Source organism: Chanodichthys erythropterus, chromosome 9 (genome assembly GCF_024489055.1).
Source record: "Chanodichthys erythropterus isolate Z2021 chromosome 9, ASM2448905v1, whole genome shotgun sequence".
In the NCBI taxonomy this organism is placed as follows: Eukaryota; Metazoa; Chordata; class Actinopteri; order Cypriniformes; family Xenocyprididae; genus Chanodichthys; species Chanodichthys erythropterus.
Window position 1 is genome coordinate 11,252,231 of NC_090229.1, and position 14,881 is coordinate 11,267,111.

The following is a 14,881-nucleotide window of genomic DNA, read 5'->3' on the forward strand; positions in this document are numbered from 1 at the left end:
TAATATATAATATATATATATGTATATGTATATATATATATATTTTTTGTTGTTGTTTGTTTTTAGAAAATGACCGATCGTTTTACTAAATAAGACCCTTATCCTCTGCTGGATCATGTAGAGCCCTTTGAAGCTGCATTGAAACTGCAATTTGGACCTTCAACCCGTTGGTAACTGTTGAAGTCCACTATATGGAGAAAAATCCTGGAATGTTTTCCTCAAAATCCTTCATTTCTTTTCAACCGAAGAAAGAAAGACAAACATCTTGGATGACATGGGGGTGAGTAAATTATCAGGAAATTTTAATTCTGAAGTCAAATAATGCTTTAATAGAATGTATTTCACCTAAGCATTCAAAATGTGACAGGCAACAATTATGTCATTATTTTATATTATTGCTGTTATCGTAGTCAGTTTGTATTTTAACTAATTTGCTAGTCAGATGTTTTGTGGACGTCAAATTTACTTTGAGCTACTCTGTTTTTCACCTTCTTTATTTTTGTATTGGTAATTCTCTGTTTCTCTATCTTTCTCCTCCTCCTTCTTTGTGTGTATTCTTATGAAAACAACATGAGCCGCCAGCAGTGGAGGGTGAATCCCAGAGCCGCTGTGTCTAATTAATCCACTCCCCTTCCTGCACGGCTGCGCTGGCCACACGCTCTCAGTCCATCAGATTGAAATTCATAACTTAATTGAGGTCAGAGCCTGGAGCCGAGAGAACAAAAGGCCCTGGCGAGGACCAGGTAGATCAATAGTGATAAATATGTGCCTGGGCTACTAGTAGTTCATGGTGAAGAATCGTTTGGGACAGAGAAAGGATGCTGTTTATTTACAGGTAATTTTGTGGTGTTGTGGAAATGGAGAGATTTTTGTTTGTTTGTTTTTTCGGTTCCTGATAGCAGTTTTAAGGGTTTGATTTGGTTTTACATAAGGTCACCTGTTGCATAATTTTATTTTAAAATGATGCAAATGTTGGAAGTCCTACACATTAAGTAGGTTTGAAAAAAATGGCAGTGTTTGTGTTCTCATTCTCCACTTTCTTCATCCCAGCAATTGTTTGAAATTCCCTGTTGAGAACATTCTTACACATTCAGGTCCTTCTGCTGCTGCCACAGGTCCACTATAACAAATGGTTCCATCCTCCACATCATAACAAATACCAGAGGCAATCTGTCATAAGATTGGCGAGGAAAGGCGTCCAATCACCAGCTGCATGAGAATGGGGCTCAGTGGTGGGATGGTTTAGCTGGATGGGGGTGAAACACCTGAGAGTCACACACTTACAGCTCATTCACTGGAGTTTTGCTTTGATCTGAGGCTGGCCTTGCTATACAAATTGTAATCATTGTAGGGTAACATTTGAAACTCAGAGTAGCAGTGCAGGGCAGTCAGTGATTTTGGTTTCTCTAGTTTTGATTGCTGGTTTGGCAAGTGTTGTGAAGTCCAATTCATTTTAGCGAAAGCAAAAAAAGCAATTTGTGTGAGTCATTGTTTAAGAATGTTCCAAGAAGTCCCTGCTCTGCTTTTTGCAGTTTATTTTGACGTGAAAAATAATCAGTTTATCACTGTTTGTTATCGAATGCTGGTTCCAGTTTGACTTTCAGCATTCTCTCTTACAGCCAAGTGAATTACAAGTGCTTTGCAAATTGGTTCAGCCTAATTATTAATTTTTATATTTGGCACATGCTTTTATCCATGACTTGCATTGAATTCAATGTATGCATTTTAGCAGTTATGCAGTTCTTTTGGGGCAGTCGTGGCCTAGTGGTCAGACTGGGAACCTGAAGGTTGCAGGTTCAATTCTCAAAACTGGCAGGAAATGACTGAGGTGCCCTTGAGCAAGGTACCTAACCCCCAATCACTCCCAGGGCACCACAACAAAATGGCTGCCGGGTGTGTGTATCCACAGTTTGTTCACTACTAACTACTCCTAATGTGTGTGCACTAACTTGGATGGTTTAAATGCAGAGGACCAATTCTGAGTGTGGGTTACCAAACTTAGCCTTCACATGTCACTTTTCACTTTCAGAAGTAGTTTAAACGGATACAAACTGTGTAATTAAATTACATAGCTCTCATACTTTTTTAGCATAAACACGTCGCCTTTATAGGCTTATTATGGAATGTCTTATTTGCAAAAGAGGGCACTATTTGCCTGTCAAAATGAACATTGTTTACTAATAATATGAAGGGAACTATGCAGTTTTATTTAAATGATGTTTTGGAGCAGCATTAATTATCAAATTATGATTATTAAAGGATGGAGAAGATCATTAACCAGTCCAGGAATATATTAGTGTAACTGAATGCACTTTCTTGATTTAAAGAGCTTATACAGCATTCTTGTTGCAAAAAAAGTTGAGCAAGGTATTAGCAACACCAAGGTCATGGGTTTGATATCAAGAGAATACATAAACTGATGTTTACTTTGAATGCAATGCAAGACCTAGTGCCAAATGGCACACTTTATATGGTTTTGTGGACTTGATCCATGATCATGAAGTCCATAAAGCTTGGAACACACCAGTTTTTATTCATCAGCTGACTAAGTTTTCTCAGTGTGTTCCGCACCGTCAGCTGAAGTTGGTCCTCGTCTGCTTTTTTTCAGCCGATTCGACACGTTGAATGCTACTGCCACCTGCTGGTACGGAAAGACATTACTTCTTACGCTGGTGCAGAACGGTGTCGAGCGTCTGTTTGGTGTGTCAGGGCAACTTTGGACCAATACGCTGCCGACATGAGCCAACCCCGCAGTCTGCTTTCGTCGCCACTAGTTCGTCAGCTTGGTGTGTTCCGGGCTTTAGACCGTAGACTCGTGTAGCAGGACCTTCAGACTGATGGAAGAAGGTCTGGACTCTATAGCAGCTCTCATTGGCCAATGACCACCCACAGGCCATGTAAAGCAACAAATCACAGTTTGTTTTGTTCAGCATCATGTTCAGCATCAGAGGAATATATTTGGAAGAATGTCAGTAACCAAATAGATCTTGCCCCCTGTTGACTACCATAGTATTTATTTTTCCTACTATGGTAGTAAATGGGGGGGCGAGATCTATTTGGTTACTAACATTCTTCTTCCTTTGTGTTCAGCAGAACAAAGAAACTCATACAGATTTGCAACTACTTAAAGGGATAGTTCACCCAAAAATAAAAATTTGATGTTTATCTGCTTACCCCCAGGGCATCCAAGATGTAAGTGACTTTGTTTCTTCAGTAGAACACAAATGATGATTTTTAACTCCAACCACTGCCGTCTGTCAGTCAAATAATGCGAGTAGATGGGAACTTGGATCAATAGGAGTCGAATAAACATGCACGGACAAATCCAAATTAAACCCTGTGGCTCGTGACGACACACTGATGTCCTAAGACACGAAACGATCGGTTTGTGCTAGAAACCAAACAGTATTTATATCATTTTTTACCTCTAATACACCACTATGTCCAACTGCGTTCAGCACTCGCTTAGTGAGGTCTGATCGCACTCTGACAACGGAAGTGATGTCTTGCGCTTATACTTCAATGAGTGCTAGACATCACTTCCGCTGTCAGAGCACGATCAGACATCACTAAGCGAGTGCTGAACGCAGTTGGACATGGTGGTGTTTTAGAGGTAAAAATGATATAAATACTGTTCGGTTTCTCACCGACTCTTATTGTTCAAGTTCCCATCCACTCGCATTATTTGACTGACAGACGGCAGTGGTTGGAGTTAAAAATCATCATTTGTGTTCTACTGAAGAAACAAAGTCACCTACATCTTGGATGCACTGGGGGTAAGCAGATAAACATCAAATTTTCATTTCTGGGTGAACTATCCCTTTAAGGGGAGTAAATGATGACAGAATTTGAATTTTTGGGTGAACTATCCCTTTAAATCGTGCCATTCCGCACATATTTATGCAGCACCGATTGATTTGCATAATTCCTTTAGTGAATCGTGTGCTAAAATGCAGAAAGCACGTGAAAATAAACGACGCTATCAGCGGGCTCAATTCATTTTCATCGAAGTGTTTCATTCCAGCCGCAGGCAGCTAAACTCCTCTGATGAAAAGCCACTTCAGAACCATCTGTTTCTCTCTCTTCCTGCCGCCTTGCCACAATACGTACACTCAACAGTTTTCTTCCTGTTTTCAAACCATCCACATAAATTGTGAAGGACATTAAAGCTGTCCACAGCTGTGTGCTGAGAAAGAGGGAGAGAGAGAGATTGAGCATATTTCCCAGCAGGGGCAGAACTTGCCCTGTGGTTTATTAGTTTTCCCCCCACAGCGATTTAGCTGCGCCTGCAACATTGATTTTCATATTAGAGCGGTTTATGCATTTATTTATTTTATGTATTTCTTTTTGAACTGCTCTGATGATCCTGGACTTGCCCATGGTAATTCTCTGCCACTCTTGGCTTATGTGAAATTGCTTAATGGATCCTAAGACGTCCCCTGGGGTGGACACTGAGACGCAGACACAGACGTGAGGGGGACGGGACTGAATTCCACGAATGTGTTTTGTTTTCATTTGCGCTTCTTCTTAAATGCTGTGCGTTTACCCAAGGACTGTCAATGAGAAAAGAGAGTCACTAATTCAGAAAGAACAAAAACAAAACCCAGACAATGATTTAATGTGGTTGTAGGAAGGCATGAGTGCAGGTTATGCAGCTGATTAACATACGTACAGCGTTGTGCATTAGAGAGAAGAGAGGTGAACGCTGCGCTGCCTCAAGGATCGACTGTAAAAGAAAAAAAATCAATCAGTCGTGCTGCTACTAATCAATCTCCCTGTGAATATTACAGCCAACTTAAACAGCCCCGTCCTCCTTAAGTGTTTCTTTGGAAACAATGTGTCTTTCTATATCTTTTCTTGTCTCTTTCTTTCCTCTTGATGGGTGTTTTTAACTGCTAAAACACAAATTCAAGTCAGGCTAGAAAACTGCATGCAAATAATGTCATTGTGCTTATTTTCTCATTCATGTTGCATATTTATTCACAGAAATAAGGATTTAGTAAAGTATTAAGCCTAATTCATAAGAGCCTGTGGTAAAATCACTGTAACCTGAGTGATTTTATTGCTTTTATTCAATGGCAGCAACAGTAGTATGATAAAATTAACCAATGTTCATTAAATACATTACAATAACTGCATCCATCAAATAATGTTTTATTATCCAAACTGTAAGTACTCACTGCATTAATACAGATTTAATTGATGTGCATTCACAGGTGCGATTGTGACTTTTACAGTGACTCAAAACCATAACTGCTTTATAATATAGTATTATATATGTAATTGTTGTTGGTTTGATGGACACCTTCCACTGTACTCCTGTTTGTGAAGATGCGCTTGAGTGTTTTGAGATGGTACTGAGAGGGAAACAGCCTGACCTGATCTTTACAGAGGGTTTGTCAAGGACATTTTGGGATTGAGTGATATGCACTGACAGGCTAACCCTCACACACACAGACTGGCTGGCAAGGTTAACACACTGCACACAGAGGTGAAATAGATTCAATTAGGAGCGGTCCACCCGCCTGATCCTTTTAACACAGCTTTCCCAATGAGAAAGTACCCTTGTGCGCACACGTATATGGATGGGTCATTCCTATTTGTCGTCTTCATATGTTTCTCAGTATATTGGGTAAAATATTAAAGTTTTAATTTTTAATTAGTTTTCTTTAATCACAGTTAGGGTTGGAAACTTTCCATGGGAATTAAAGGGTTAGTTCACCCAAAAATGAAAATTATGTCGTTCCAAACCCGTAAGACCTCCGTTCATCTTCGGAACACAGATATTTTAGATTTAGTCCGAGAGCTTTCTGTCCCTCCATTGAAAATGTATGTACGCTTTAATAAAAACATTATCAAAGTAGTCCATGTGACATCAGTGGGTCAATTTGTTGAAGCATCGAAAATACATTTTGGTCCAAAAATAACAAAAACTACGACTTTATTCAGCATTGTCTTCTCTTCCGGAATCCTTTCCATTGAATTGATTCCACTGAATTGATTCCATTGAATCCTTTCATCTGTCGCCGTTGGTAATGCACTTTTATGCCGCCGTGGTTGTTTTTGGCGATTTGTATTCTCTTCCGGGTCTGTTGTCAATCCGTTTTCACGACTCCGCTTCTTCTTCTTCTTTCCTGTTTTACGGCAGTTGGTATCCAGCTTATTGGTGCATTACCGCCTCCTTCTGGTGCGTAAGTGTGCATGTCGCGGATGTCCTAATCCCCAAAAACAACCACGGCGACGTAAAAGTCTATTACCAACGCCGACAGATGAAAAGATTCAATGGAATCAATTCAAGACAATGCTGAAAAAAGTCGTAGTTTTTGTTATTTTTGGACCAAAATGTATTTTCGATGCTTCAAAAACTTCTAACTGACCCTCTGATGTCACATGGACTACTTTGATGATGTTTTTATTACCTTTCTGGTCATGGACAGTATACCGTACATACACTTTCAATGGAGGGACAGAAAGCTCTCGGACTAAATCTAAAATATCTTAAACTGTGTTCCGAAGATGAACGGAGGTCTTACGAGTTTGGAACGACATGAGGGTGAGTCATTTATGACATGATTTTCGCTTGTTTCTCACAAGGAACGTCATGGCAGTGATTGACAAGCCAGAGGGCCAATCGTTTACGCGATGATCGCATAAACGATTGGCTGATGTTTTTAAGGCCCTATCTCGTGCACAGAATATGTATATTAATATTATTCCTTTCAGTGCACCTAATAAATAGTCTTTTATCAGTTAGTAAAGACAGTTTCAAGTAATATTGCAAAAATGTATAAAACAAAACATACTATTTAGCACCTTTTAAAGGCACACTATCTAAATTTTCACCGCTAGAGGTCGCTTATTCAAAACAAAGTAGTAGCTTGATGATGCAGTGATTTTGTGGAATCATGGGAGGTGTTGTCTTTACATCTACAGCCGGTGGAAAAGAATCAGGATGGGACTCGGGCAGAAATCATGTTCATGAATGAGATTATTAACGTTACTGTAGTATGAAGCAGAGCAGGACCGAGTGCTGTGCGAGCAGAAACGAGGCCGCTGGAGCGATTGCGCAAAACGTCTTGAGAGCAGCGGAACTGTTATGTCACAGTTGCCGTTTCCGCTTCTTCCGGACAAGCCTATGTTGGGTAAAGCAGCGCTGTTTTATCATATTAGATGCATTTGTGTGTTGAAAGTTGTTACAGTGCTACTCTGCGTTCACTCAGCGGCTACTGTGATACACTTAATGCACACTGCATTAAAGTTAGATTGATATTAGTCATGGTAAAACATGGTACAAGCTGTAAATCAAGAAAACAAGATTTAAACAATAAGACGTATCCAAACATTTGCTCACATATCTAATAAAGCACATAATATATTAAAGTGTCTTTGGTGTTTTCCTTGGTTCTACAAAATAAAACCGGAAGCCGAGGGTAATGTGCTTATGATGTCATTGATAGGCGACGCACGGACACGGTCCATGTTCTGGTTAAAATTTCTCTGGATTTAAACATTCTTGGAAACATTTGGGATAATGTAAGTACACATCTCAATAAAATATATAACACTGTTTTAGTGATTTTGGGATATTTTAATCCAAAAATCTTATATATTTTGCCATTAATGGGCATAAACTGGAAATTGGAAAATTGCAGGTTAGCCTATAACAGGGAATTAAATGTACCACCTTGTAGCATAATCTTGGTTAATTCAACTCTGTATAACTGAAACATTTTCAGTTTAATATATGTACAAGAACAAGAACTGCTATATTGTAATGAAGAAGGAACCCAGATATTCATATATCTTGTATTCGGTATGTGTTATGATCATGCATACTGCTGCATTTTCTGCATGCTCTGATTAATGGCACCTGCTCATCATATGCGTATCTGCATATGAATGTCGTGTGGTTATATCGATTCACTCCTCTGTCTGTCCCTCTCTCCTCCTCCTGCCTACTACCAGGGTCATTAAAAACCCCTGCGCTCCCTGCGTACAGTGATCATAAATCATAATTGCATGTGCATTTTCCCCATTTGTTTAATGTTTCTGTCTGGGACAGCACAGGGAAAGAAAGTGAGCGAGAGAGAGAGATAAAGAGAGAAAGGGTGTTCCTGGGAGAGATTTAGTCGTACTAAATAAAGCTGTGATGGTGGCTCCCAGCACACCTACCATATGCCGTGGGGAGCTGCCGGGTTGTGCTGGTATGAAAACATGAAAGCTTTTAGTGACCTGGTGGGCAGCGTATGTATGCCAGCTCCTGTTGAAGCCTACACAGATGGTACTAGTGGACAGTCTCTATCACAGACCCAAAGAGACATAGTCTAATCCGTTTTACTATTACATTTCACCTCATCTTCACTATTTCTATCACTCTACTTCTTTACCCAGATACACTGTCCTTTTTCCTCTAATCTCTTTTATGTGTCTTCCTTCCTGTGTCTTTCCGCTCTGTGTTGTCTGTTTTGAGGTGTTCAGTTTTGGGCTAATCTGATTGGATGATGCTCCCTGAATGGATTGAAATACATAGAAGTGTGAACTGATGCCTATCTGTTATGACTAAAAGAGTTTAAAATTTATAAGCTTGTACCGAAGTCTCTTCTGCTCACCAAGGCTGCATTTATTTAATCAAAAGTACAGTAAAAATATTTGTAAAAAAATTTAAATCAATTTAAAATAACTGTTTAAACATATTTAAAAATGTAAAAAATATTTTTTAAAAGTTACATTTTCAGCACGATCACACCAGTCTTCAGAGTCACATGATCCTTCAGAAATCATGCTAATATGCTGATTTGCTGCTCAAGGAACATTTGGTTGTGCTGCTTAATATTTTTGTGGAAACAGTCTTAGGGTTTTTATAGGATTCTTTGAAAGTTCAAGGAACAGCATTTATTTGAATTGGAAATTTTTTATAACATTATAAATGTCTTTACTGTCACTTTTGTTCAATTTAATGTGTCCTTGCTGAAAAAAAGTATTAATTTCTTTAAAAAAAAAAAAAAAAAAAATCCTCAAACTTTTCAAAGGTGGTGTATTTGCCAAGTACAGAAGTACAATGAATTTAACATGCTGCTATTGTCAGCATAAAATCAAGATTTAAAAAAATTAAGATTTTGAATCACAGGATTTCATCTCTTACTTTTGAACCCCACTGCTTTTTTTGGTCTTTCAGTGAAATAGTTTTGCATGATCCACATTGTCATCTTTAGATTGGGATGTGAATTTATATATAATATATATATATATAATATATATATATATATATATATATATATATATATATATATATATATATATATATATATATATATATAATATATATATATATATATATAATATATATATATATATATATATATATATATATATATATGGATTCTCTCACAAATTTGGTGTGTCTCAGTGATATCTTTGTTTTCTGCAATGCAAGGGAACCTAGAGGTCTAGTAGTTTCCCTCTATGTGGTTTCCTGATTACAGGTTCGCTTAGTAAAAATGCTATGCTGGCTTCTTACTTGACTTTTCCACTTCTCCCTTGAAAACCAGATGGAGGACAATCCAATTTATGTTTGATTCCATCAGTCTGCTCTGGAGACATTAGTCCCTGACCCCCTTACACACGCACACACATAAATACATATAAACATGCGCTCACACATACATACATGAACACACAGAGCTTCATATGACTTTAAATGCTCCATATGAAAATTAATTTTATTTGCAACATTGCAAAATCAGCCTGAGAATTTTATTTTATTTTATTTTATTATTTTATTTTATTTTGGTGAGTTAGATCAGATATTAACGGAGAAGCATCAAACTACATCCAGCATACATATGAATTCCTTCTGTACTCTTTAAAAAGCATCCCAGAATTGAACAGTGTACTTAAAATATAAGATGATTTTGCTATTATTCTAAAACATAGGGAAAAAATGGTATAAACTAGGTGTGAACAGACCAACTTTAACAGGTGTACCTCAATTCATTTTCCATGAATCATGGCAGTTTATGTGATAGCCAACCTGTTTGTCTGCTGTCCCCGTCCACACACTGCCACTTTTTGTCCATACACTAGCTGTGAACCAGAGCTCAGGGCCGATGCAGATGTTTCCTGCACACAAGATTAGTGAAAGAAGATTATATTTCGTAAAGCCCTCACTGTTTAATTATGGCTATATGTATTTATGTGCATCTCCATATCCTGTGTCGACAACTCAGCCACTCTATTATTCTATCGAGAAAGAAATAGAGAGAATTCTACTTATTTTTACTTTTGATCTCTTAACAATTGTTTGTGTGGGTAAAAACAATAAATATTGTCATTAATTGACTAATTTCTGTACTTAGAAATATATTTCCATTGGTTTTAAGCAATGTTTCCCTTAGGATGATGTACCATGGTAACCACAGGTTTTGGCAGAATACCATAGTTAGTTGTAACTGTAATTATAGCACTTTCTATCATTTAAAAAAAAAAAAAAAAATCGGTACTGATGAAAAAGTTACAATCATTTTACTACAGTCACAAAAATTACTGCAGTAACTATGGTAAAACCAAACTGTTGTTACCATGGGCAATTATTTTCATATATATCAAATCATTTTGAAAGTTTTTTCTTTATCTCTCTTGCATCACAAAAAAAAATGTAAAATAATAAAAATTTGTCACATTTTATTATGTAAATAACCGGTATTCCTTGACTCCGTATCCTGTTCAGAGAGAAGTATCTGTATCAGAGAAGGTGAGGAGAGAGACTGCATCAGTATTCTGTTCGTCTAGTGGGATTTTAACCAGCTAATCCAATCAGAGAGCCCCTGGAGTCACTCTCTCGCCTCTCTGTAAACAATAGCATCTGACTCTGGGATTGTTTAAGAGCCCTGGCCCTGCTGTGATGAAGATTTTTGGATTTGGAACAATGGGATCAGACTTTAGCAGCACTTGATTGACAATTCTCTAATTTGGAGAAGAAATTTCAGCTTAAAAGAACGAGTTTCTGAACAATAGCAGTTTCAAAACCTACTGCACAGTAAAATCTCCAGAGTTAAATCAACTCTGCTCAGAGTACATATGGTCCCTCTCTAAATAGTGTTATAGTAACACTGAAGCAGAGTTAAAGTTAATGAGATAATTAAGCAATTAATAAGGCTGTGACTGAAGTCAGCTGTAGTTCTTGTGTTTCTCTTTTCTTCAGTGATTCTGCTTGTTAACAGCAGGTGTTCATCACTAATGCACAATCATCACTTAATTAATTGCTTAATTATCTCTTTAACTTTAACTCTGCTTCAGTGTTACTATAACACTATTTAGAGAGGGACCATATGTACTCTGAGCAGAGTTGATTTAACTCTGGAGATTTTGCTGTGTGTGCTGCCTGCTTAGACGTCATTTTAAGGGATCACAAGCGCTCATGAGTGTGAAGTCTGCTTCAAAAAGAAATCAGCAAAATAGCCTGTTTTGCAGTATCCTGTTTCCCAGATTGCACTGCGACAAGTTCAGTAGAAAAAAAATCCATCTAAAATGGTGGTCAGAGAAATTTTACTATACTATATTTTTCAGAATGTCATTTTTTTATTATTTGAAATGTGCTGCGCCGATAGCCTTGTGGGCAGCATGCCGACTTAAAGCACCACTGCACTTCGGCTTGCAGACCTTTCCCGATACCATCCCCCTCTCTCTCTCTCTCAATTCGTTTCCTGTCTACACACTGTCCTATCATAATAAAATGCGAAAAAAGTCATAGAAATAATCATAGGTTGACCTACGACTTATATAATGCAATTAACGCCAAGCACCAAAACATGTGCAAAGTTCACACATTTGGATTTGTGCCAAATTAGACACCTGTGGAAGCCTAAGTTTATTTGTATGACACATTTCCCACATTCTTTTGCTTTAAATTCATTTAGGCATGATTTTTATTATAAATGCTATTTAAAATGAATGCCGCCATAATTTATATTTGTTTAATACTTCTGATTTAGCGTTAAATTTGGATTTGTTGTGGAGTGAGGGAGACTGAAATACACGTTTGTAGTGATTATAATGTTTGTAAACATTTCATTATTTTACATTATTTCTGAATGTTATAATAAAATGTGATTTTTAGACCTTATGTAGCTCTGCCCTTTTCAGCACTTCGCTCGTTGTGTACTCTCTTCCGGTTCGTATTCCCACAGAATGAAGGTAAAATTTTACGCATTTATGAATGAACCCCTCTTTTAAAAAATCTTCCCACTCTACTGACATTCGTTATGACATCCACTTCAAACATTACAATGCTCATGATAACTACAATAAGTAAATCCACTTTAATTACTCTTCCACAGCGATGCCATAGAAACACATAAAGTGCAAAAACGGAAGTTAAAACATTATATTCTAAAGATGGCTGCGAGCTTGTTTCTTTGGCACATGTGACTTTTTTTTCCGGAAAATACAGTAAATATGTTTATATTAACTCCATACTAAAATGTAACTGATAAATTAAATTAAAAGACCATTTTCTTCAGTGGTTATTATGTTTTTACATTTGTTAGTGTTGCATTGTTAGCTTTTTAATAACATTAAAGTCTAATGTCGGATGCCAAAACAATATGCATGACCAAAACTATGTATGACCTGTATAGTAAATCCTCTATTCAAGAGTCTGTACAGTTTGCTAATGACATTGTCTATGGAGGATAATGCAGACTGATGTTGTGACAGAGGGGCAAACTCTCTCTGTAGTTCTCATTGGGTTCTGATGATCTCTACCACCCACCCAGCAAAAACAATAATGCTGTTTATCATCATTATAAGGGTGAAGAAGGCACATTGAAGTGGCAGTTATAATATAATTTGGCCTGATGACATATGTCATCCGCAGAACTTCCTGACCCCTTGAGTGTTGCATTCCAATGGATTTATATCCACGCACACACACGCAGGATCCTTAATCCTCACCCTAAATATGGCTTTCTCTGCATCGCACTTCTGATACCACAAGTTGTGTGGCAATTTGTCACCAGCACACCAGGCAGATTGGGCCTATTGTATAAGCATCTATTGTTGTGTGATGCCCTCAGTCCCTGTGGCTAAAGCATCCGACACGGTCCCAGCAGGGGACGATGAATAGATCATCCTAGACCTTTATACACATACAGCACGATGGCCTCATAGCCTCGTTGAGCACGCGGGTCAAAGGCTTGTTCATGTTAAACTGGTTTATATATCCACCCAAACAAAGTGCTCAAGCTCCTCTGATCCTGGTTACTTGTTCAAAAGTCTGTTTTGGAGGTTTAGGATCTGATTGTTTATCTGACAGGAAATCAATGTTTAATCTGTTCTCCTAATCCCTTCAAAGTCGAAATCACCTGTTTTAGGTTCTATCATGTGGCGGTAGTTGAACTCAACAGGCAGAGCTTACTCTTGAACATGTTTGTTTGTTTGTTTTATGGATTTTTTTGGAATCTAAATCATTATGGATAATGATTAGAAAGTGTCTGAAGAGTTTCACAAGAGTTTGATATCTCTAACTCAACTTCTTTTTCTCTCACAGGATGATGAAGGACAGACAGCACTGCACTATGGTAAGAACGCAACTATGCTATGGCGAGCAAAATCTTAAAATTCAAATGTAAGCCATCTATGGTAAAGGAATGTTTTGGATTTAATGCATGTTTCACAGAAATGTACATTAAATGATACCAGAGACTGATTACATGAAAATCCATCCATCCACAGGAATTTCAATAATAACACATTAATAAGTTAGCAATAAGGTACTCGAGGCTAGTGCTGTATCGTGAATAAGTCACGGCTGAAGGGCATTGCCTGCAACCCCTTCAGCCGTGACTTATTCACGATACAGCACTAGCCACAACAACAGTGCTTTGATCTGCCTGCAATGACACCATTTTCTTTAAGAGTTGCAGTGCAGCCAAAATTATATACCAGTTATCACTGTAAAGCTGCTTTGACACAATCTGCATTGTAAAAACCGCTATATAAATAAAGGTGACTTGACTAGCCTCAAGTACCTTATTGCTTTTATAAAACGGTTACCACACAATACAAATATTAAAGCTAGAAATATTTATCAATGCAAACTTTCATGAAGTAAACTGTCACTAAATGCCTTCCTTACGCCGGAAAAAATAGTCCCTGGCCATGGACAGCAACAGAAGTTACATTATTACGCCATTAGATGGCGTCCAAGACTGTCTTTATAAGTGTGTCAGTCAGTAACGAAGACTTTTACATTGAAAAGACTGAATTGTTGTGAACACAGAACAAGACGCAACTGACAAATGCTTTGACTAGCAACTGTCAGTCACGGGAAAACCACTTAACTGTTAAAAGGACAAGATAATACATCGGACATTTAAACAGATTTTTTATTATAAACATAAGACTCACCTAAAGAAAAATGCAGGTAATAAACTTGCTCACTCGATCTCTTTCTCACAATACTCTTCTACATAATACAGTAAGCTTCAATGAACAATATCAATTGAGAACATACAGTTTACATTGCTAAGAGTGGTTGCTAAGGGTGTAGTGATACACAGAACCGTCGGGTGAAGCGGTCATAGCCGTGTTTTATCATTAATAAAACACAGCTATTGGCCAATCAGAATCAAGGACAGGAACTAAACGTTTTATAAATGGTCAATATAGACCAGTTTGCACCTCAGATTACACACTTTTGTACCAAAGAATATATCTGTTTTAACAAAACAAAATATTATTAAATTATTATTCATTACTGATTGTAAACCCTTTATACTGTCTTGTCCCATAGACTTCCATGGTAAATGGATTACTGTGAACAAACTTTTTGTTTGTTTCTACAAAGTGAGGGATGAGTAATTCTATGATTTTTTTTTTTTTT

The 14,881-nt window shown here is 37.5% G+C and overlaps 1 protein-coding gene across 1 annotated transcript in view; it reads left to right on the plus strand.

The window, feature by feature from the left end:
• Positions 1 to 14,881, plus strand: part of acbd6 (acyl-CoA binding domain containing 6) — a 42,040-nt gene that overhangs the window by 22,285 nt on the left and 4,874 nt on the right. Inside the window, exon 7 of the mRNA XM_067393570.1 lies at positions 13,547 to 13,577. Within this exon, the coding sequence (XP_067249671.1) occupies positions 13,547 to 13,577 (31 nt within the window). The remainder of the gene's footprint in view (positions 1 to 13,546; positions 13,578 to 14,881) is intronic.